This window comes from Thunnus maccoyii, chromosome 14 (genome assembly GCF_910596095.1).
Source record: "Thunnus maccoyii chromosome 14, fThuMac1.1, whole genome shotgun sequence".
NCBI classification, from domain to species: domain Eukaryota; kingdom Metazoa; phylum Chordata; class Actinopteri; order Scombriformes; family Scombridae; genus Thunnus; species Thunnus maccoyii.
Genome location: NC_056546.1, coordinates 29,982,515 through 30,005,974, shown reverse-complemented (window position 1 = coordinate 30,005,974; position 23,460 = coordinate 29,982,515). Strand labels below are relative to the sequence as shown.

The 23,460-nt window shown below is 40.7% G+C and overlaps 1 protein-coding gene across 1 annotated transcript; it reads left to right on the top strand.

Annotated features, from left to right (window-relative positions):
- Window positions 1–1,190: 1,190 nt before the first annotated feature.
- On the top strand, window positions 1,191–22,488 carry ncapd3 (non-SMC condensin II complex, subunit D3). Its single transcript, XM_042434133.1, has 35 exons — window positions 1,191–1,298; window positions 2,709–2,881; window positions 3,106–3,268; window positions 3,595–3,761; window positions 3,939–4,109; window positions 4,198–4,259; window positions 4,350–4,437; window positions 4,538–4,671; window positions 5,472–5,544; window positions 5,767–5,892; window positions 6,759–7,011; window positions 7,340–7,378; window positions 8,630–8,722; window positions 8,882–8,955; window positions 9,113–9,247; window positions 9,350–9,570; window positions 10,525–10,716; window positions 10,825–10,922; window positions 11,010–11,119; window positions 11,907–12,014; window positions 12,500–12,614; window positions 13,521–13,616; window positions 13,865–14,103; window positions 15,254–15,333; window positions 15,427–15,564; window positions 15,782–15,915; window positions 16,054–16,262; window positions 16,383–16,493; window positions 16,785–16,952; window positions 17,762–17,874; window positions 18,782–18,849; window positions 18,970–19,017; window positions 21,484–21,540; window positions 21,665–21,716; window positions 22,244–22,488. Exons 1-35 carry the CDS (start codon window positions 1,238–1,240, stop codon window positions 22,308–22,310), a joined length of 4,236 nt encoding a protein of 1,411 aa, XP_042290067.1. The 5' UTR covers window positions 1,191–1,237; the 3' UTR covers window positions 22,311–22,488.
- The last annotated feature ends 972 nt before the right edge of the window (window positions 22,489–23,460 follow it).

Genomic DNA, 23,460 nt, shown 5'->3' with positions numbered 1-23,460 from the left:
TGTACCAAACCTAATCTGATATTTCCCGCGAATGTAGATTGCAGGAAAAGGTTTATCCATATTTGTATATATTGGGTCAATAAAGTCATCATATTCCACACTGGCTTTGAAGTTTTTTTCACTAGCTAGTCATATGGCCTGCAGATTTAATTTTACTTGCAGTAGGCAGAATTTGCAGGATTTTTGCAATGAATAAGCAAATGCGTAATAGTAAATGCCTTTGATGTTTATAGGTGCACAGCCGACCTCTCGATTCATGTTGGCAGTGGTGGAAGAAAGTTTAAAAGTTGCAGTATCTCAGTACTCCACTACAAATAAAACTAATGTATTCAAACCTCCCTTATGTAAAAACACATAAGTATTATCATTAAAACAAGTAAGTCTTCATCATGCATGCAGAGTGGCCCCTGTCAGTGTTATACTATGGGATGATTATTACTAGTTTGTTAACAAATAAGCAGCATTTTAATGTTTCTTCAGGTCCAAGTGGAGTTTACATGCTACACATACAACCAACAAAACTTTAGTATCTGCAAAACAGTAACGTAAAGTACAGAATGCCACATTGGATCAACCTGTAAATGAACTCTCCTGCAGCCTGCATTTGATTATACTGTATATATAGTAATATAATATAGCTCAGGGAGACACAAAGTTAATTTATATGCCAGTTTACTTCTCGATAAACTTTTTGCAGCAAATTTGTTCTACAAGAAAAATGTATGCCAACAATTAATGTGAAAATTAATTTGATAGCACCTTTAAAAATGTTATTGATTGTATAGAGGTTGGGAATATGAATGTAGTGGTCTCCTGAAGTTCCTTCTTCAGGGAAGTATCAAACTCAATTATTTACCAGTTGTTTTGTATTTTAATAAATTTTAGGTGTTCTGCTCTGCTCTGCAGTTGTTTAGTAAGGGCGATTTCATAAGTGTAAATGTTCTTGAAGGCTTCTGAAGAACAATTTATTAAAAGTCCCCTCAGTGAAGAGGCATCTGCTGTATTCGCAGTATCACTTCATTAGTGTTAGCTAATGTGGTTAGGTCAGACTGCGGGTTAGGTCCATGGATGTATTATAAGATACAGTATATATGGTATGCAGTAGATTATAAAACATCCATGCTTAGTTCCCTCTCTAGACCAGAGGGGGCGGTGATGAAATTTGAAAAAAGGAAGAAGTAGAACGCTTTACTGCGCATGTGTAAACGTCTGTAGTTTCGGCGCGCTGTTTCAAAACATGAACAAGATGGAGTTGATTCCTGCGCTGCAGTTTTTGAAGTTACATGAAATTCCTGAAGGTAAAATTGTGTATTTTGTGCGTATTCCGTTATATTGAATTGTAGAGTTAAATTTGAGGCCGCCTGGCTCGGATAAGAAGAGAAGATAGGGAAGATAGAGAAGATACCCTAACGTATTTATCGGGTAATATGCCGTATTCATGTGTACAGGAAGAACAGCATTCTCAATCCCATTCGCATATGTCGTAAATTAGCTAATGCCACCGGGTTTGGAAGCAAAGCCACTCGTATAACGAAACATCAGACCTCATACCTAAACCGTTGGGAGCCGGTGGAAAATTCGGCAAACAACTGAACTGTGTCCTCAGAGGGCTGACCTTTCAGTCTGAGAAGAAACGCCAACCGATCGATGAAATGTATTTTATTTTATTAGAGTTTATTTTAATCAGGTAGCTCTTCGTACAACTGAAGAGTGGACGTCGGTAAAATACGCTCAAATGTGTAATAGCCTACTTGTACCAAAAAGTCACGAAGCTTAACCGAGGCAACGTTAAATTGACAGGTTCATAAAGGGAGTTTGGCGCCAGGATCTCCACATAACGTTACTTATCAATCTTACACTAAGTCAAGTATTAGGAATAGCTGTACGCACACATACACATGTGTACACTGAATATGAATTATAAGCAATACAAATACAGTCTACGTAATTGATGATGTCACGTCTGGGTGATCAGCTGCTCGACGTTAGTCCAGTGGGTCGCTTCAAAACATTGCTGTCAAATCCCAGTCCCTCTGGGACAACCAGGATCTTCTGCCCGTTGAATACTATCAAAATGTGTTTAGCACAATGCATACAACTCACTCTTTTATTATCAATGAAAGGGGAAGAGAGTGTAATTTGTTGTCATCAAGGGCTGTTCATTTAATATTATTACATCCTATTAAAACGGATTAATCTACTGTGATGTAAGTGTGGCAGTTGATACAGAGTTGACAGGGCATTGTATTTTCATCAGCCACTTTTTCTATTTTAGTAGCCTCTTAAACGTCTGATACCAAATCTGATGGGTTTAGACTGAAGTTGTGAATGACTGTTTAAAAGGTATAATTGTTAGTTGCAGCCCTATTTAGAAGCAGGACTTAAAGTTCTCAGGCACCATGACAGATTTCAGGCAAAGAGCAGTTTTAAATTCATATAATACTTAATTCAATTCATTGTACACATTTCCTCCTGGACAACTTTTCAGGTGCACAAATATTTTCTTGCTCTAATCCCTGTACAACCTCTGAAACGGCCATCACCAAACTGCTGATTCTTAAGCGTATGCAGCTCTCCCTACAGCTCCACACAACAGGGTTATTTAAAAGGCACAATCAGTATTGCTCTTATGAAGAAAACTGAAAACAGCCTGTCAGTGTGACTTCAGATCACCTAAAATGATCTAACAACTGTGTTGTGATTTCCAGCCTGGGTGGATGCAGTGTGGGATGTGGAATTCACAGAGAGCAAGCCACTGGATGACCCCATAAAGGAAGAACTCACGGCTGCTGGAGACAAGGCCTTCAGAAACCTGTATCAATGTTTACTGGCTCATGCTGAAGAACAACAACAATCTGCAGGCAGTGATGAAGCTTCACAGGTAAAACTGATCCACACTCTGCTCTCCTGCTGCAGGGAAAAAATGAAATTGCAGAGAGGACTGATTTATTTAAATGGCTATATATGTAGTTTAGCATGGCCATTCGTGGTCCAGTGTACAACTTACAGTGAAGTAAGAGACATCTGGTGTCCAGCTGTTATTTGCATATTCATCATTTTTGGTAGCAGCAGTAATCCATGACTGTTTCCCATGTTGCACTGCAGAGTATCTGGGCACTGCTGGTGGAGAACGGGATGTCGGTCAAGTCTCTGGTAGCCGCGCTGTCTTTCTTTGTCCTGGCAGGGAAAGCCAAAGCGGCCAATGTCCGGCAGAGGGTGAGCAGCCTGCACGCAGCCTCGCTCTACCTGCTGCTGCTGGGAATCCCCGGTAAGAATGTGCTGGGAAATCTGGGGAACATACACGGAGGGAAGTCTGCTCACTGTTTCAGTCAAATGTCTCAAATGTTTAAATATTGCTGAGGTAAGACTTTATTGATCCCTAGAGGGTAAAGTCACATGTTACAGCAGGAAAAGAAACAGTCTAATGATGTAGGAAACAGATAAAGAGCTCAAATAATACATACAGCAAAATAAATAAATGAAGTAAATGACTTTCAAAAGCTACAGTACTGTGTGTGTGTGTGTGTGTGTGTGTGTGCGTGTCAGTGTGTGAAAATAATGCAGTAATACTGTATATGTGTATGTTGCCTCCAGGAAGCATTGCTAACAAGGTCCTCCATGAGGTTTTGTTGGACACGTGTTTGGACATGACCTCTCACTGCTGGCCTCAGGACTCTGGAAAGAAACGCAAGAAGGACAACCTGAAGAGTTCTCAGGCAGAGGGCAAACGCTCCAAACCACACCGAAAAGACACCCCAGAGGTATCAGAAATCACCTCGACTCACAAGAATATCATAGGATATGATCCATTTACTTCTTTAACTCAGGAAATGTAACTTCACTTGCTTGGCTTGAAAGCTTTCTTGATAAAGGTTAGCCGTGTGGCAGCATTAGTCAGGATGGCTAGTAATGATGGTACCTGTGTCTGTTACCCTCAGATGGAAGTAGATGAGGAAGAGGAGGAGGATGAGGAAGAGGAACTTCATTTCTCTGGTCAGGACCTGATGAAGATCAGAGATGCTGTGGTTCTCCTGGTTCAAAGCATCCTCAGACTCCTGCAGACATTTCCCCTTAAAAAAACACCACAGAGTGCCAGCAACTGCACCCAAGTACTTACTGACTACCATCATCACAGCCACTTTATACCTCACTGCAGGACTCTGTCTTCATATCTGACCTGTTTGTTTTTCTCTGCAGATCTTCAGTAAGCTGCTTTACTTTGAGCCGGCCATTGGAGAGCTGACCTTTGCTGCTGGACAGTGAGTTGAAGTGTTTTTGTTTTTTCTCTGTGTTTTTGAAAATGTCTCCAGGAGGCAGGAGAGCTGAAGGTTGTCTTTGTTTCTGCACAGGGAAATCACTAAGCTGAAGAGCATTCCTGAGATGGCTTTCTACGGTCTGCAGCTACTCTACTCACCAAAACACGGAGACCAGAAAGAAGTACTTTCCAAACCTCTCACTCAGTGCAGCAATGAACAATCCTGCTCCACAGCAGGCTAGTAGCAATGTCTGAATTTAAACCAATGTATCTGTTGTCTAGTCCCTGCGGAGGGTTTTCCACCGGCTTCTCTACGTGATCCTGATGATGAATAAAGGCAACAGAGGGAAACCCACCCTCCTCGTACCCAGCCAAGCCATCCTCGCTACCCGTGACCAGGCCATCCATTTCGTTTGGTAAACAGTGCTTCGATCAAATGTCAAACCAACTAGTAGAATTATTTTTCTAAATCTTAAGATGGTGTATAGAGATTTGAGTGCTCATTCTCCACTTTGGGAGTTGTAGTTCATCAATATAATCTCAACCTAAGGTTCACTTACTAGCTTCTTACAGAGCTTTGGACTGCATCTCATGGTCTTCATCTGTGAATGGAATTAAATCAGGTGTCATCATTATCCTTTAAAGTTATAAAATAGCCACAAATGTCTTGAGTTAATACGAAGAATTAACTTCTTATAACCAATCGGGACAATTACATCTTACAATCCAGCTGTCAAGTCATAAGAATAAAATGATGACATGAAGTATTCCAAGTTATCAACCATTCCTTCTTTTCTTCTTCTCTGTTGGTGGAGTCTAAAGGTTGGAGGAAACATTTCACATTAGGATTTCTCCTGCTAGTTCAGAATTGTGATATTATTTAAAATTTAACTGCACACATGAACAATACATCACTTTGCAAATGATCTAGGACTGAAACTAACAATTATATAATTATATTTATTATTGAACAATCTATTGATAATTGTTTTGATTTGACATTTAGTCTTAAAAAAAAGAAAATAGTGAAAAATGGCCGTCGCGTTTTCCCAGAGCACAAGGTGATGTGTTCAGGTTGCTTGTTTCGTGCAACAGCAACAGAATGTTTGGCATTTTTTACTCAGTTGTCAATTTTATCAAATTTATCAAAGCCATGTACTTTTCTTTCAATCAACCGATCATTCACCTCTAACATGATGTGTGTTTGTGATTACAGTCACATTGTGGATGAGCTGAAGGAGCTGGCGCTGCCTTTCCTACAAATCCTCCTGCAGCATATCTGCTTCCAGGTGAATCCTCCAGCACATGCTGACCCACCTCTGCTCTGCAGTCGCCCTGTCAAGATAAAAATAGTGCAGAGCGCCCATTTCAACTGTTTGTGTTGTAGTTTATGAAGGCACATCCCAACATGTTTACAGATGATCGTATTGGTAGAATCGTTTGTTGTTCCAGTGTTTTTTTTTAGCTGATGTATTGCTGTGATGTAATGCGTCTGCTGTGGATGTTTTTAGATGGTGGAGAAAAATGAGTTTCGAACTCATGGAGCCCAGGCTGTGGGCATGCTGACGTCTCAGATGGCAAGTACAGACTATGCCTGCTTTGTCAAGTGGCTGTTTAACTTCTCCAGACACTCAAAGGTAACACCTTCCAGAAATGACAGCAACACTCACACACACTCTTGTTCAAAACTATTATATATAACTATTCCGCATTAAAATGACTAGACCTATGTTATATATTTTGTTGAGTTGTGCTCTTACATTATCCCAAATGTTTCCATCAATTTTCAAACCAAGAGAAAATCCAACGGTCTGTTTCATTTGGTTGTCTGTCAACGGCGTCATATCCCTACACCAAAGAGTATACGCCATAATCATCATGTGCGTTGTCCGCCAGAAACTGGCAATAAATTGACTTTTATTCAGTTTTAAGCCACATTTTTATGATAAACTTTGTAGATCTTGGTCATTTTTAAGCATATCTTTTAACCAGATGAAGGATTTTAGTCATTGGATGTCTGGATCTTAAGTTGTCAGAGAAACAAGTTGACCCTCCTTAAGCCCTGTGTCCACCGAACACTGTCAGAGAAACACTCATTTTTAACGTGAACCCACTTTATTCACTGTTTTTACTGGTTTTAATCACCGGGTCTGTTTGTTCTGTTTGGGAGAAGCTGGTTGTTTAACAATCCATGATCTCACACTACTTCACAATATCATCAAACTCCGTCTTTTGTTATTGTTTTGATTGAGAGACCCCTCGTGGTAGAAATGACATATTGTGCATTCAAAAAGAAATGTGTTAATTACTTTTATTCTGAAGGCAAAATCCATATCATTTCTTTAATTATTTAAAAGATGTATTTCAAACACTGTATGTTGGTTTATTTTGTATATATGCCCAAACATATGATACAAGCTAAGCTTGATTAGCAACAGTCCTTCTTTCATCTAATAGGCAAATCTTAAAATTCAGCCAATAATATGGTGGACCGGTTCTGTAGATGGTGTGCCGGCTATTCTCTGTGGATGTGGTGATGGTTTTACTGGAGCAGCCAGAGAGGAGGACGGAGGAATGTGAGGACCCAGAGCTCGCCCGCTTCCTGCCACACAAGTTCCTGATCCAGAGTCTGCTGTTTGCTCGGCGGATGGACCATTCACCCACCGTCCAAGGCCACGCGCTCGCCTGTCTGGCCCAGTGTCTGGAGCTGCCTTCATTCAACGCCACCCGAGCCGTCCACAACCTCTTCTCCGCCAGTGAGAAAACACACACACACACACACACACACACACACACACACACACACACACACACACACACACACACACACACACACACACACACACACACACACACATTGGACCTGAGTTTGAGAATCCAGAGCAGTTTTTCATGTAGTGTTAATTCTCTCTCTCCCCATAACATGTTCACAACATTTTATTTTCCAGGGCTCATTTAAGGCTCTCTGGGAACTGTAGGAAATCATTAACTGAAATAAAAGTCAGATTGAGAAGAAATGGGTTTATTAAAGAATCACATAGAAACTCCTTGAATACATCAGTAACCTCTCTACTCTGTGTTTAGCTGGAACCCAGACCATGTTGGAGGGTGAAACCACAGAAGGTACAGTCCTTTGTCTCACTGGCTTTGTTCACGCTACTGCTGCTCCCTCTCTTTTATTCTCTAGCTTGCTTGACCATCATCACTCTCTCTCTCTGTGTTTGAAATCACACACAACGTACTGCCTACATACTCTTCAGTATGTACTGCATACTGCCTACTAAATAAACAAATAAGTATGCCATAAACACTGAAGTATACTCAAACAAGACAGTCATGTGACTGCGTGTCATGTGACTGATGGCCAGCAGTTCCTCACATCTTCGAAAATGTTGCAGCAAATTTCCAAACAGGTGTTATTTGGATAAACTGATTACATATTGGGAATTGGTTACTTTCTTGCCTGAAAAAATATTAAAACTTAATAAAGTGACATTTTAACAGCTTTTAGCCTGGCTCAAAATCTCAGTGATTGCGCAGTCTAAAGAGATGCAATACTCACACTGCATACTCAGAAATTCTTGCTAATCTAGTATACATGCGGGCATTTCTTGCGTACATAAAATCCATGTCATACTTAGTATGAATACTACGTTAGTATGTGATTCCAAACACAGCCACATTCTCTCTCACTCATGCTCTCAGCTCCTTGGCACTATCTCTCGCCCTTTTTTTAAAATGAATCAGGAAGCCGACAACAATTCCTTACTTTACTTTTAATGTTAACAAAGAGAGAAATGTCCTCCCCTTGTCTTAAATTGATACTACAGTACTTCCTTGTTTTGTGAATGAAGTGGTACACAAGTTGAAGCAGCTGCACTGTCCAATGTGTCCAATCAGTGAGTCATACCTGCAAACCCTGCACCCAAAGTTCATGTACTTCTAGAAAGTACATAAGTTTGTTTACGACCTGTCTGATTGCTCTTGTTTTTTTTACCTGTCAGATTCCAGGTAATAAATCTGGGGAGTATCATGTTCTAGCCAATAGAAATGATGGCCAAAACTCTGAAAATTATACCCAAGTTGTAATAAACCAGTATTATTCTTAACAACTGTCATTAAGAAGAGATGATGGTTGCAACAGTGCTGCCACCAGCAGTTTCAGCAGCAAAACCTCACTAAATAAAACCAAAACTAACTGTGTGGACAGATACCACTAGTGGTTTGAGATATGACATTGCTTAAGGTAAGTAAACAAGGCCTAAAACCAAGCATTCAGTGCTAGCTCTTTGAAGTTTGATACCCACGTTTGGTTCATTATAGTCCATGTTGTTTGAAGTTGTGGTGTTTGATAGATGTGACTGTGTGCTTCAGGAAGTCTCAGCTCGCAGCAGACTCAGAAAACCTACCGCACCCTACCGTTCAGGACTGTGGAGATCAGCAGCACTGACAGCTCAAGCTGTGATGGTGAGTCATTCACATGCAACAGGTATCTGGCAGCATTATGTAAATTGAAGAGATGTGAAAGTATTGTTTACACATTGTACTTTTTATGTAGATTTATACACTCAATGTTTGAGATGAACTTAAGGAGATTTAAGTCATTATCTTATATCTTCAATGCAGCAAAAGAGAACCTGGCTCTTCTCCTGCGGCGCGTACAAGACCCCAAGACTAACGTGAGGAAATCCTCACTGCAGGTACTTTATCAGATGGCTTCATGTTTCAAATCAAAAGGGTGATACATGGAATGAAAGATCATTCACTGTACATTATGTATGTTGTGCAGTGTGCATGTGGTGAACAAAGAGATGCACAGATGACCTTTAACCTCTGCGCTCTGCTGTCTCTCCTCAGGCCTTGAACGGTCTCCTGAAGCATGATGTGATCCCCATGAGCTGGGAGAACCTGGCTGTGCTGTCTGAGCGCTGCAGAGACCCGGCTGTGTCTGTGAAGAAGAAAGCGCTGCAGTGTGTGGGAGAGCTGCTTACTGTGAGTCTCAACCAGCAGAACACAGAGAACTCAGAAACACTGACAATAAACATCAGTAAAAGTTTCAAAGTCAAATTGTATATGTTTTACTTCCACCACCAGGCTAAACCAGAGTGCAGTGCGGTGCAGAAGGCGTGGCTGCAGGGTGTGGTGCCAGCTGTGGTGGACACTGAGAACTCGGTTCAGGAGAAGGCCCTGGAGGCTCTCGACGAGGTTTTGCTCAGCCAAGTCAAACTGTACTCCGCCGGCCGCCACCTGGATGCCGGTCAGAGGCTGACCTGGGACCTGCTGGGCCTGCTCTGCAACGAGTGCCAGAGCCTCAGGTTGGACCAACTACATTTAGTCCAGTTTGTGTTTCAAACTTCAAAAATGAAAATTTAAAGCAATTTCCTTAATTGATAGTCAGCCATGTTAATAAGCAATAGGCAATTAATGAATTTATGAAGTGGATGTTTTTACTTAATAAAAGTGTTTTTAAGTACTGATGTGACTGATGTTCGACACAAAATCAAAGTACATAATTTAAACATCAAGTTACCTGAATTATAAATTCAGGTAAATTATTGGTTAATAAAAACATTAACCAATAATCAATTCTTCCAGCTTTATTAGAAAACATAAATGAGATCAAACTAAATGTGTAGACATCTAATAATTAAAACAAACGTTGCAGCCTTCAACATTAGATAAGCTGTTAGCACCGCAGCTACAGCAGGTGCTCTCTGCTGTCTGATGCTCAGCCTGCATTCACAGCTGCTTGCTACTTCTGTTGAAGATGCTAGTTTAGCATTAGCATGAGCCTCAGATAGCTAGATAAACTAGATGGCCACCACACAACAACTCTATGCTGCAGAGTTCATGAACACGACTCTGCTACAGTGAACAGAGCGGATGACTTATCTCCTTGCTGGCTTTACAATTTGTTCAGCCCTTACTGTTGGTCAGCAAACACACTTGTAACTCATCTCATTCAACAGTAAGAGGCTCCCCCTTGTGGTGCAAGCAGGTACTACAAGAGATCTACATTTTTTTTGACAGCTGCACCACACATCCCTCGTCTTCTGCATTGACTTATTTTTCAATAGGTTAAATAATTAACTACAATTAATCAATAATCGATTAATTATCCCAAAACTAACTTTCATTATTGTATTTAGCTTGAAATATGAAACATAATCCTGAATGTTGGCAATAAATATCAGGTATCAGCAGTCATTTCTTAACTATCTTTACACCACACCTCTGCTGTTGCTGATATTGTTTTCCTGGTTCTCCAGCCGATATTTCAGCCGGGCCTTCACCATCTGGTCCAAAAAAAACAAGTTCACACAAACGTTCATCACCAACCTGATCTCACACACGGAGGCTGATCACGCTGCGGGGGCCTGGCTGCTGCTCTCCAAGGTTGTCGCTTCATCCCCCAGAATGCCTTACGGCAAGATCCTGGACGCCTGGGATAGCATGGTCAGGTGAGACTGGCAATATTTATTTACAGCAACAACAAACTTACATTCAGCCCTTGTTTAATGTTCAGCTAAAAATCCAGAGAAACCAAGTTTTTTTTTTTATTCTCTCAGTTCAAAGGATGTAAACGTGACAACCTGCTGTCATATCCTGTGTGTGATGGGAGACATTGCTGCTCATCTGAACGACGATACCAAGAACAGGATAGTTAGTGAGTAATGACAGGATTGGATGATGAGAAAATTCACAGGTTCACTCTGGAACCGCCTGCTTTAATCTTCCTCTCTCTCGTCCCCAGATGATCTGATGTCTTGGTTGAAGACTTTTACTTTGTCTCTGGAGATGATCAGTGCTGCAGTAGAGACTCTTTATCAACTCGGCAGCAGCGAAGACATCAAACAGACTCAGGTCAGAGATTTTGCCTTCTCACTTTACAACTGCTGATGTAATAATAAAGTCTTCTTTCGTGTATAGTTTTATAGTTAAAAATGCAGACTCAAGATATTAATAGTTGCCTCCGACTTCGGTACTTGAATTTATCATGCTTGTTCTTATTTATACATATTTTTCATTCTCATGAATACTTATTATTACTGTTCAACGTATCAACTTAAAGGTTGATTAAACTGTATGTCAGTGTTGTTCCACTGCCCCCAAGTGGCCAAAAAATCAGCTAATGCAGGTTTAAAGGTGCAGAAACTTTGTTTTAGAAATGCAATTCTTCCATAGTGTACATATGATACTATTGTGTACTGTCCAAAGCATTTGAGTTAGTAAGGACATTGAATAACAACTAAAAGATAAGATTTAAATAAAATTGAAAGCCACATGGCTTTGGTTTCTATGGTGACGCACAGACATGGCACACAGAGAAATCTCACAGTCATAACCTGTATGTTTGAGACAGATGAGCTTTTGAACTGAAAACACTACGGATCAGCTTCAGTTCAACCCAACAAGAAACCAAATGCCAGATAGTAAGTTTGGAGTTTCAATAGGCTACAAATGAGGAATGAGACCAAAAAAACCTTCACACTGCATCATGAATGACAAAACAAAAACTCACACATACTCGAGAGACTCTAAGAATTAACAGTAGGACTAAGCAATGTTAACATCTTCAAATCACATAACTGAGCCCTAATCCTCAACACTTTCTGTTGTGTTACAGTAGAATGTGTTTTGTCTTCCTCAGGCTTTTCTGAACCAGCACTGTGGTGAGCTGGTGTCGGTGTGTGAGGCACATTTAGCCAGCATCCTGCTGAGTGAAAACGGAACCCAAAACCTAAATGAGGAGCTGATGGTGAGAACTACTCTATTATCTTTACTATGCAGGTTAAAAGTCAGCTTTCCAATTCCAACCTGTCGTTGTTCTTCAATAAACACCGGTCTAAAAGAGTTTTTCTTTGTATTTTTATTTGTCACTGACAACTACTGTTGTGGTTTTGACAGACAAATTTCCCATAACCATGTGTTTCTCTGACCCTGACCTCTCTGTGTTTGGGGCAAGCAACTCTTAAAGCCAGGCTTTCAGAATACAGTCTGGGTCACATCGTTGGCTGATGTCTTATAATGGATTTTTTGACTGATGTTCAAATAACCAACCAGATTGCTGCCTGGGTGTCATTAAGCAGTGTGAACTAGTAGTGAGCTAGTTAAGCAACTGCTTAGTGCTCAGTATGTGCCAGCAGTCACACTACTCTATTTGTCACAGCCCCCAGGTGCTGCACTATCCCAGGTCAGTACCTGCAGAGGTTCTGATAGAACTGAAAATGTTCTGTCTTCCAGGTAAAACACCTCCACACTCTGGGTGTGGCTTCACTCCACTGTCCTGCCAGGGTGGGCAAGAGGACGGTCCTGCTGGTGGAATCTGTCCTCACCACACATTCTGACAAACTCACAGGTAGTAGGAGAGGATGGACATCTAAAAACAGAGACACTGCATTCAAATCTACAGGATCTGATATAACTTTCCACTGCTTGTTTGATTGAGCGTGCTACATTCCTCCCTGAGAGGGTAAAGACCGATTAGTCCATTAATTGTGTAGTCGAAAATTAATAGGCAGTTAATTTTGATGACTAAATATTTGTTTTAGTCATTTTTTTAAAGCAAAAATGCAACAAAAATGCTGGTTTCATCTTCTCAAATGTGAGGATTTTGAAGCTTTTCAAAATTTTAGATTTTGACTGTTGATCAGATAATACAAGACATTGCCATGAGCTCCAAGAAATTATAACGGACATTTTATAGACAAAACAGAGAAAATAATCTGCAGATTAATCAATAATGACAATAGCTGTCAGTTGCTGCCCTAGTGGAGTCCTTTCACTGCAGATAATGTATGTGTCATAGAGGCAGGTGTTTGAAGTCCTGTGGAAGTCTATCAGATTTCACACAGCTCCCTCTGGATCCACAAGACTTTATACAACCTTTTCACATATGCAGTACTCTGCAGTGCACCTGTAAACACACTTTGATGTGTTTACTGGTAGAATTCCCCTTTAAAGTATCACTAGTGATTAGTGTCTTGCAGTGATTACTTTCTTAAATTCAGTTTTGAAGGTCTGTAGCTGTTAAATACAGATAGTATTCTAACTGGTCCAGAGTTTCTTTCTTTTTTAAGTCTAATTGGTATGAAAAATTGAAACGGGCACAAAAATATCTTAGAAAGTCAAATCCAATTTGATGAAGCTTAAAAATACTCACATAAATATTAAACTCCACCTCTTTCTTTTTGAGCAACCCTAGTTCTAGTAGGAAAAACCTGATATTGATTGATTATTGGTCTTTTCTGTTGATCACTGACAGACTGCCAGAAGGAGCTGCCGGCTTCGCTGCCTCTGTCCCAGTTCAAAGCAAACTCTCTGCCTACCAGAGTCAGAGCACATGGAGTCATCACTCTAGGTAAACTGTCCTCCTGCCAGTCTGTGTCTGGCTCCTCTGTCTCTGTCTTACTAATGGATTTGTTGGGTTTTCAGTGAAATTCAATTGTGATAATGTTATTGCTCTACAAATTTCTGTTGTCCAAAAGAAGTGAGACTAAAAGGCTTGTTGACATGACTGTATCAGAGGAAGCATGTGGCTTCTCTCAACACTGCAGTTAGTTATCATGAGCTTCATGTTTCCTCTCCCTTTGTGTCTGTCCGGGTCAGGTAAACTGTGTCTGCAGCATGAGGAACTAGTCCAGAAGTACCTGCCAGTGTTCGCCAGGGAGCTGGAGGTCGGCACGGAGGTCGCCGTACGCAACAACGTGGTGGTGATCATGTGTGATCTGTGTGTTCGATACACCAACATAGTGGATCACTACATCCCCAACATCTCCGCCTGTCTGCGAGACACCGAAGGCGTCATCAGGGAGCAGACTCTCATCATGCTGACCAACCTACTCCAGGTGGGAACTGCTCTACACGTTACTAGGCAATAGAGTGGTCTTGAAAATGAGTGAAAAAGTGTTTATTGTAGTTTAATAAAAAAAAAAAAGAACATGGCTGATATTTTCAAATCGAAATAACAGCTTTTCCTGTCATAGGCAGAACATGTCTGCCTCTAACTAAGTGAATATCCTGCCTCAAATAACAGCAAGGCTCTCCTGTCAGTAGAGGTGATGTACACTTGTATGCACCCCTTTTTAAGGAAGCCTGTAATAATTTTTTTGAGATAATATTATGATTGTTTTTGAGTGTTAGGCGTTAACATGGGTTGTTTTACTTACGCATAAAGTGTCAGTCTGAATTGAGAGAAGGGACTGACAACATGTGTGTGTGTGGCAGCGAACCATGCAGTAGTTTTATTTTCTCTTTGTTGCTAGTTTGTACAGATATTTGCCATCATCCTGCAGCCTCACAGTAAAGAAGCAGCCAGTGTGACAGCTTGTGGTCCATGTCCTTGCTTCAGCATTGCAGCGGAACACAACACAGATAAAACAGAACTTTATGGGTGTTGTCAGTCAGTTGAAGCTGTAGCTCCAGCACACCCGTTACATTTGCAAAATGTATCGAGTTTTTGTTTGACTGTTTATTTTACGAGGACATTTAAAAGGCCCTGTCATGTCAATTCCGAGGGCAATTTTACATTTTTCATTTATTTCAAGCCCTGACTATAGTTTGTTTACGTAGCCTCCAGAGCCAGAGGAAGCTTCTTGAAGCTGGCCATTCAGAACAGGGTGGGCTCATCGAGAGGGGGGGCCTTAAAGAGACAGGAGCTATAAAATGGCCTGTTTCAAACAGAGGCTGAACTGAGGGGAAGTATATAGGGCCAGTATACAATACATAAGGAGTTTTTAACTGTAAATCATGCAACAATATTCCAGCAGAGCCCCAGAATATAAATATAGACCTCTAAATGTGCAGAATATGTCCTTTAACAAAGGAAAGATTGAGGCCAACAAAGGCAAACTAAGTGGTTTACAGCAGTCCAAAACAGATTCCTGTAACAACTGATGGACGCTGCCTTCCCCCTTCATGCTACTAGGCTGTTCTCTGGTTTCTCAGCAGGGTGTGTTTTCATTGTCTACTTTAATTGACTTTGTTCTTTTTTTCTAGGAGGAATTTGTGAAATGGAAGGGTTCCCTCTTCTTCCGCTTCATGGTGGCACTCGTCGACCCAGTGCCTGCCATCGCCAGGTAAATCACGCAGTGCATACATGGAGAGATTATCTCTAAGTTAAGAAATGTACCATAATATCAAACCTAAGCACATCCTGTTTCCTACCCCAGTCTGTGTGAATACTGCCTGTTCCACCTGCTGCTGAAGAAGAACCCAGAAATGTTCAGCCAGCACTTCATCGAGTGCATCTTCCACTTCAACTCCTACAGCAAGCACAAGTCCTACAACAAGTTCCCTCAAAGTGAGAGGTAGGATGTCGGGAGATACAACTTCAGTCTTCCAGTTCAGCTCCGACTTTAGTTGTCTTAGAAGACTTTAAACTCACCTGTGTATTCATATTGCTCTTAACTGGGCAGATAAGTGAAACAGTTTGTATCCCGTAACCATACGTTGGACTATTTGTAATATTTATTTTGAGTTTTTGTTTGTTCATTCATAGATTTTTTTATTCTTAAATCTATGTAGAGAAAAGGTTCGGTTTTCCCTAAAAGGAGCCCAGCACCGCGAGAGGCGTTTTCGGATTTACCGCTTTCTCCTGGAACACTTCACTGACGCCCAGCGCTTCAACATCACCATCAAGATCAACCAGACTGTCTTGGGTGAGCAGTCGGTCACAAATATTACAGCTAGAAAGGATTCTCTGTGAATTCTGGACTGTTAGGAAGCACCAGTTTGGGTCTTGAGCAGTATTAACTTGAAAAAAATTACTTGCAACCTCTGTTCTTTTCCTATCCCAGCATGCTTTGCAGATAAGGAGCTGCCGCTGGATGCAGATGGTGCTGAAATTTTGTCAGAGACCTTCAACATCTTGAGTCTGAAGGAGATGAAGCTGCAGGCCATATCTGCTCCAGCTGGAGGTGCCTCAGGGGAGGAACCAGAGGAGGAGAACATGGCCACCATGGCCAAAGCTGTCCTGCAGGCTGCACAGAAGAAGGTGGTGTCACAGGTGAGAGGGTGGAGTCAACATCAGACGGCAGTTACAATACAAATTTGGTGATAGAAGTTTCCTGTTAGAAAGTTCCAGCTATTAAATAACATAAAATCAATTTCCTGCTTTGATTCACAGGTCCAGAAGAAGGCCTTCATAGAGAACACTGTTCCTCTCATCATCAGCCTGAAGAGCCTGCTAGAGCAGAAACACTCACCAGTCCTGAGAGACCTCATGGCCTACCTCCAGGTGACACCACCTCTCTGCATATTCATTCCATTGCTGTGGGGGGAACTGGTGTGCAGCATGATGACATACACTATCATAAAAACAAAACCATGTACATAGATCAAACATAAGCATTAAAAGATCAAATATTATAAGGCAAAATTTATTGAATGCTATTATATTTAACATTCAAGATGTGCAACAGCAACAAGTGTGGATCTTGGATCTACAATAGTAGACGGCCATTGGTTAAGAGGCTCTTTTGAGGCTACACCCATCCTCTCTGTGACACAAGGCTGCTGTTACCATCAGGTGACGATGCAGGAGTACAGCAACGAGGTGAAGGAGTTTTTCTGCGGAGACGAGCAGCTGGCGGCTGAGGTGGAGTTTGCTCTGAAGACAGCTGAGAAGGAAAGAGAGATGGAGGAGCAGATGGACAACTGCAGCCTGGCAGGAGACGCCAAAACTCCCACTACACAGGTTGGAACACAAAACATACACAACAGAACTCTAATAGTGTTACACATCATAGTGCAATTTAAAAGTAAACTGCAATCCCTGCATTACTAATAATATAAGCTGGTGCAGTTTTCTTGCTATTGGATTATATCTTGCAATTGCCACTATTCGATAACAATATTCAATAACCTTTTAAAGGTGCCGTGTGTAAGATTTAGTGGCATCTAGTGGAACGGACTTTTGGCAGAATTGGAATATAATATTCATAAGAGTGTTTTTAATTAGTGTAAAATCACCTGAAAATAAGAATCGTTGTATTTTCATTACCTTAAAATGAGCCCTTTATATCTACATAGGGAGCGTGTCCTCTTCCACGGAGGCCGCCATGTTGCATCGCCATGTTTCTACAGTAGCATAGAATGGACAAACCAAACACTGGCCCTAGAAAGGGTTTTTCGCAAGTTTCGCGGCCACACTTGCAAGGGGACAGGAAGGGTTTTCAGTTGGTTGCAATCTGCAGCCTCACCACTTGATGTCACCAAATCCTACACACTGGTCCTTTAATTTGATAGTTCCATATACTTAATTTGCACTCAGTTGTTCCACAATATTTTAGTTGATTTTAGAATGATGATGTGGATGAATACGTGGAAAACAAGTTTTTGCAAATACTATGCCGTTTGTTTGTTTTTTAAATACTGCATTCAAATTTTAATTGATATTTACGGTTTGACTTGATTACAATTTTTAAATAAAAGTTGTACTGTTCTTACATTAACAAGTGTGGTCCAGTGTCTCTGAAGGTAAAATGGTGATTCTGGTCTCCGCAGGGTTCAGTCCCAGTTTCTCCTGTCAAGTCCAGGCCCCTCGCTCCATTTATCTTTGCCACTCCACAGCCGCCACGTCCACGTTCCCTGTCTGCCAGATGGACACTCACTGACAGGTAGGTTTACATCACAGGCGCTGACCAACACATGTGACTCACACTGCGCACTTTTGTTTTTCTTTGATAAACAACCTCTGATTATATGATGCTCAAAGAACACAGACTTCATGAGTCCAGAATCAGACACCAGCATTGTATGCAAGTGCAGTTTGTCTTCAGTTTCGCTTGGACTGAGCAGGGGGAAGTCACTAAAAAACTATGCCATGGTTTAGTCAGTTTAATTCAAAATTAGCTGTAAAGCAAGCTTCTTTTGGCATTTTGTCTTTATTGGATAGTAGCACAAATACAGACAAGAAACATGAGAGAGCGAGTTGAGGAATGACATTCAACAAATGTACACAGCAAGGAAAATCAACATAGAGATCTGAAATTTGCTTGAGTTAGGTTATCTATCCCAGTGAACATTATGTCTGCTTTGATTGTTGGTGCATTATTGTGTAGTATTCAAAGCAATGTCCACTTACAACTCTATTATCACACAACAATAACATAACTTTAAAAGATAAGCAGACGTGATGTTCACTGTGATGGACTACCTAAATCAAAGTTTTAGCCTGCAAAAGGATTTTCATGCTGTTCAGAAGGATTGGAAAATAAATTGTTCAAAAGCTTAAAACACTGTTAACAGTAGGATAGCCGGCAAATTAACTTTATTACGCTGTGGAAAGTGTACTGTACAGTTTTGTACAGTACACATGATTTGAAGTAAAAGCATGCTAAAATACTGGGCTAGTGCTAAAAGATGAATAAAATAAATAATCAACAATAATGGATCAGAAAAAAGGAACTCCTGTGTGTGTGTGTGTGTGTACCAGGTATTCCACAGGTGGTTGATGTAATGTCCTCTAAATGATGGAAACACGACTCTTTATGTGTGTGTGTGTGTGTGTCTGTGTGGTTGCAGGCATGTACACACCAGATCCAGGCTGGAAGAACACACCAAGTCAAAGTCAATCGCTATGGAAAGAACAGGTACGACGCACTTAAGATTTAAACTTTACATGTTTAAGAAAACTCAGCTGAACTTCCACTGAGTGCAGTGAGCTTTAGTTTGGAGTTGTGTGTATTCATGTCGTGTAACTTTGTTTCCAGTGATGCCTAAAGGAGCTGTGAATGACAGAGCTATCAGCACACCTAAAGGTATGAGCCCACAGCACTGTTTAAACCTCTACAACACATCCTAACACCTGTGGCCTTTTTCCATTGATGAACCATCTTGGGAGTCGAATCAAAGCACACCTGACCCGCCTCCAAGCAGGGAGTGGTGACGTCAGATGGACTTTGTCATCATTCAGGAGCCGGCTAACTTCTGGTTTAGCCCCCAGCTAACTTGAATGAGGATAAATGATTCAATTGTACGGCCCTTCTAGACTTTCCAAATGTTAGTGGAACAAATTAATCAAATTCTGATAGTGAAACGAGTCATTTGAGAGTGGTTGTGATGCTCAAAAAATTTTATCCACCGTTTCACAGCCGCTCCTTTGACCACTAGTCACAGCCCGGCACACTTCCTGGGGGCTTGGGTAAACAGCACTAAAGAGGGCGCTGCTTTTAAACGTCATCAACTCAAGACAAGCGTGTCATCAGTTAAAGACACACCTTCAGGCGGGTAGCCTGCCCAGCCCAGCCCTGTCACGCTGGGCTGACGCACTGAGTCAAACCGAGTCAAGCCAAGCCAGTACATGTGTATGGAGAAGGGCTCTGCTGTTCAGCCTAGCTAGCTGAATAGCAGGCTAGATGTTTGCCCTTGTTAAGTGTTCGTGTCAAGCGGCTGCCGGAGGTACCCTCATATTTACTACACAGATATGAGACTGGTAGCAATCTTATCACCTAACTCTCAGCAAGAAGCCTATTTTCCAAAATGTCTGACTATTCCTTTAACATGATGTTTGTTTAATCCTTACACAAAACATTCATCCATTCATGAGCTACATGAATGGATGAGCTACAGCTACTTATCTTCTATAGCAGTGGTTCCAACTGGTCTAGCCTCAGGATCCATATTTTCCCTTAGACCTGGTCCAAACACTGACCAGTAGGGGTGGGTGAAAAAAATCGATACACATAAGAATTGTGATTCTTATCTCTTACGATTGTGCTTCGACTCACAAATGTCAGGAATCGATTTTCTAAATGTTAATTAATAACGTTACGTTGACGGATCAAAAAAGGCAGAACCAGCGCGCACACTAGAGTTATCTTGTTCATCTTCAAGAAAGGCAAGCGTTTGGGCGCTTTTTTTATGTTGATTTAACGATTCAATAATAACCTTTGGGAGATGAACATGAAGTATATTATTAAAACTTTATACGCCATCAGCCAGGAGCATTAAACAACAGCATTAAACAACTTAAACCATCTCTAGTGGGGTGAAGAAAATGACTCTGTGCTCAGTCTGTTTCACCTCAAAAACCCTGCATCTGTGTAGCCTCTTGGACAGTGGTGGCTTTCCCCAGAGATAACGGTGCAATAGAGAGGCTGCAGAGAGACATGAGGTTAATAGCAACTCAGTGGAGCAATCCACCTTTTTCTTCTGTTTTATGTTCCGTGTCAGTAAAACCAGCTGAAAATATTCAGTGTCAGTTTTGTTCGGCTGTTGTGGAGCAAACTTCCTCGTCTCTGAAAGACACAACAGTCAACATATGTGCAATGAGAGGGTCACATGATCCACAAAGCTGACATCAGTAGGTTACTACTTCTCACTATAGCTGCAACTAGGAAGCAGGAAGTGGTGTTTTAAAATACAAGCACTGTTCTAGACATTCACTAGATTTCAAAGTAAGGTTGTTTTTGTTTATTTGTTTTTTTAATTTTTTTTAAAGTTTGACCAAAGTGTTCACAACCCACTCACAATGAAAGTGAACCATGACCCACCAGTTGGAAACCACTGCACTAGAAGGTTGCAGGGGGCGACCTATCCCAGCTGACATTGGGCACCTTGGACAGTCACCAGTCAATCACAGGGCTGACACACAGTGACAGACAACCATGAACACTCACATTCACATCTACAGGCAATTTAGAGTCAGAATTTAAACTGCATGTTTTTGGAGGAAACCAGAGCACTTTCAGGAAACCCACATAGGCACAGGAAGAACATGCAAACATCACACACCCACACACACACACACACACACACACACACACACACACACACACACACACACACACAAGTAAAAATTATTTTTTGATTCACCACAGAACAACAGCAGTGTGTAAAGCCTGTTTTTGCTTCTCTGTGTTGTACAGTCGCTGTATGTGTGATACAGGCAGAGCATTGATTTAGAACTTTAGAGCCAGCCAATCAGAAAAGAGTATTTTCCATAGTTGGTGTACTCTGTCAGCAACTTAGACAGCTACCAAGATGTCAAGATAATAAAGAACATGTATTAACCCCAGTAATATCTGCAACAGTTTCCTTTTTTTATTCACATAGTTAATCACTTACAGTAATTACATTTTAGATGACTTTTAGCAGACATTGCAGTTGAATCTTAGTCTTGGCAGTATGGTGAAAGCTTTGTTATTTTGTTGTGTTGTTACCTCATTGACAAGAACTTCATTGTCCATCCTCACTCCCAAATGTTCTTTCTCACTCTGATATAGGTTGCAACGTCAACGTAACTTTTGATGAGGCAGTCAGCGCCATCTTCAGTGACCATGGTAGTAAGAACCTCATTATAAATCAATCCTAATTTCTGTGTTGAAGAGAAGTTTTAAGTTAGCTTTAGCTTTTAGGTGGTTTGAAGTTTAGGTTTAGATGAATGTGTCTTCTGTCTACTCACAGGTCTTGACAGGGAGACCAGTGTTCTTCATGTGCAGTCACCTGAGCAGCAGCAGTAAGTAGCACCACTTTTGTCATTGTTCTACATAGTCCATGTTTCAGTGCCAGCTCTGCTTTTGCAGGCACCTTTTCATGTGGGCTAAAGGAGTGTACAGTACCAATAATGGCATCTAAGTACATTTTTTGTCTTTTTAGAAATCTAAACCAGACATACACAACCCTCCACACGTTTGATCTTGTGTTTCCAACACAATTCAAGAAGTATTTGAACATTAACTATGCTCAAATACAATAAAAATGTGTCTTTCAAAGTGTTGGTTCTCCCAAATCTCAAAAGGAAATGTTTTCTCACTTATCTCTAGAGATGCATTCCTGCCTCCTCTCCAAGATCAATGGAGGTGAATGGAATTGAGTTTGTGGAGCACAGAAATGATGATGTCCTTTTTTCAGTCTGGTTTATTCATGGAGAGCTGTTAATATTCTTCGATATATCATTTAATTTAAATGGTGAAGCTTCTAATATTATGTTGCATTTAAAGCTGTATAATATCCCATGTGTAAGGTGTGTCATCTGTGTTTCAGGGGGGCTGGTCTGAGGCAGTGGAACGTGCAGTCTCCTCTCCGTCAGAGGAAGTCAACCAAAGTTTAGTTGACATAAAGCTTCATTTCTTCATGTCTATTATTTATCTTTACTACAACTATCACCCTTTCTACTCCTTAAATATGAATTTCTGTCTATGTACTGTTATGTATTAATGTTCTATCATCCTTATCTTTCATGTTTGTGTTTTATCTTTTTGGTAATAAAGGTGACCTTGACTTCAGAATAGTTTTGTGGCCTGATTCTTGCAGGTGGGCACCATGTTGTCAACAAAATCTCTGTTCTCTGGGGAAATTTCCTATTTTTTGTGGCAAATTGGTATTACTATCGTATGTTTGTTTTTTCCCAGGTCTACAAATTTGGAAAGTCAGATTCAGTGAAAAGACAGCACTGCTCAATGCAAATAATTGATTATAAATCAGTAAATTCCACAGCAGTGTATACAGTACATTAATATGGAGAAAACTAAACCTCATCAGTTTGTGTTTCAGTATCACTGCATAGAGAAATGTTTGTACAAAGAACATAAATCTCATAATCATCTTTAATCCTGAAATCCAATGCATAGCATGGATTTGGATGTCTGTGTGTAACAATCAGGTTACATCTCTGGTTCTGAGTCCAGGTGTTACTGAAATTTACATCTGTTGGTAGATTTCAAAACTCAGTCAGTACAATAACTGATGGCTCTCCATCTGATTATTTGAAAATTTCATCCTTCCCTTCAGAGTTTTGATCCTCCTACAGAGAGCAAGATCGTTGATGTATCCAAATTGCAAAACTCTGCAGCAGGTCATGATGGGGCTGGGCTTACATTGGTTACTGAAATAATTTCTTCAATAGTTAAAACACTTACTCATGTATTTACCAAGTGGAAGCTGTCCCTCACCTGAAATCTGGGGATCAGAGATCATTTTGCAATCATCACCCTATCTCTATCCTTCATTCGTTATCCTTCGTTTTTAAAAAATCTTGAAAGTATGGATGAATGCATACGCTTTGGGTATATTTTTGGACTTAAAAGCTTTTTAAACTGGAACATAATATTTTAGCAAAGATATCTGAAGAAGACTTAGCAAGACAATCTAAACAGAAACCAAAGTTTATGTGGAATTATATAAATAAGAGAACAAAAATGAAAACAACAGTGGGAGACTTATGTACCACTCAGAATAATACTAACTCCCCCCAAAAAAGA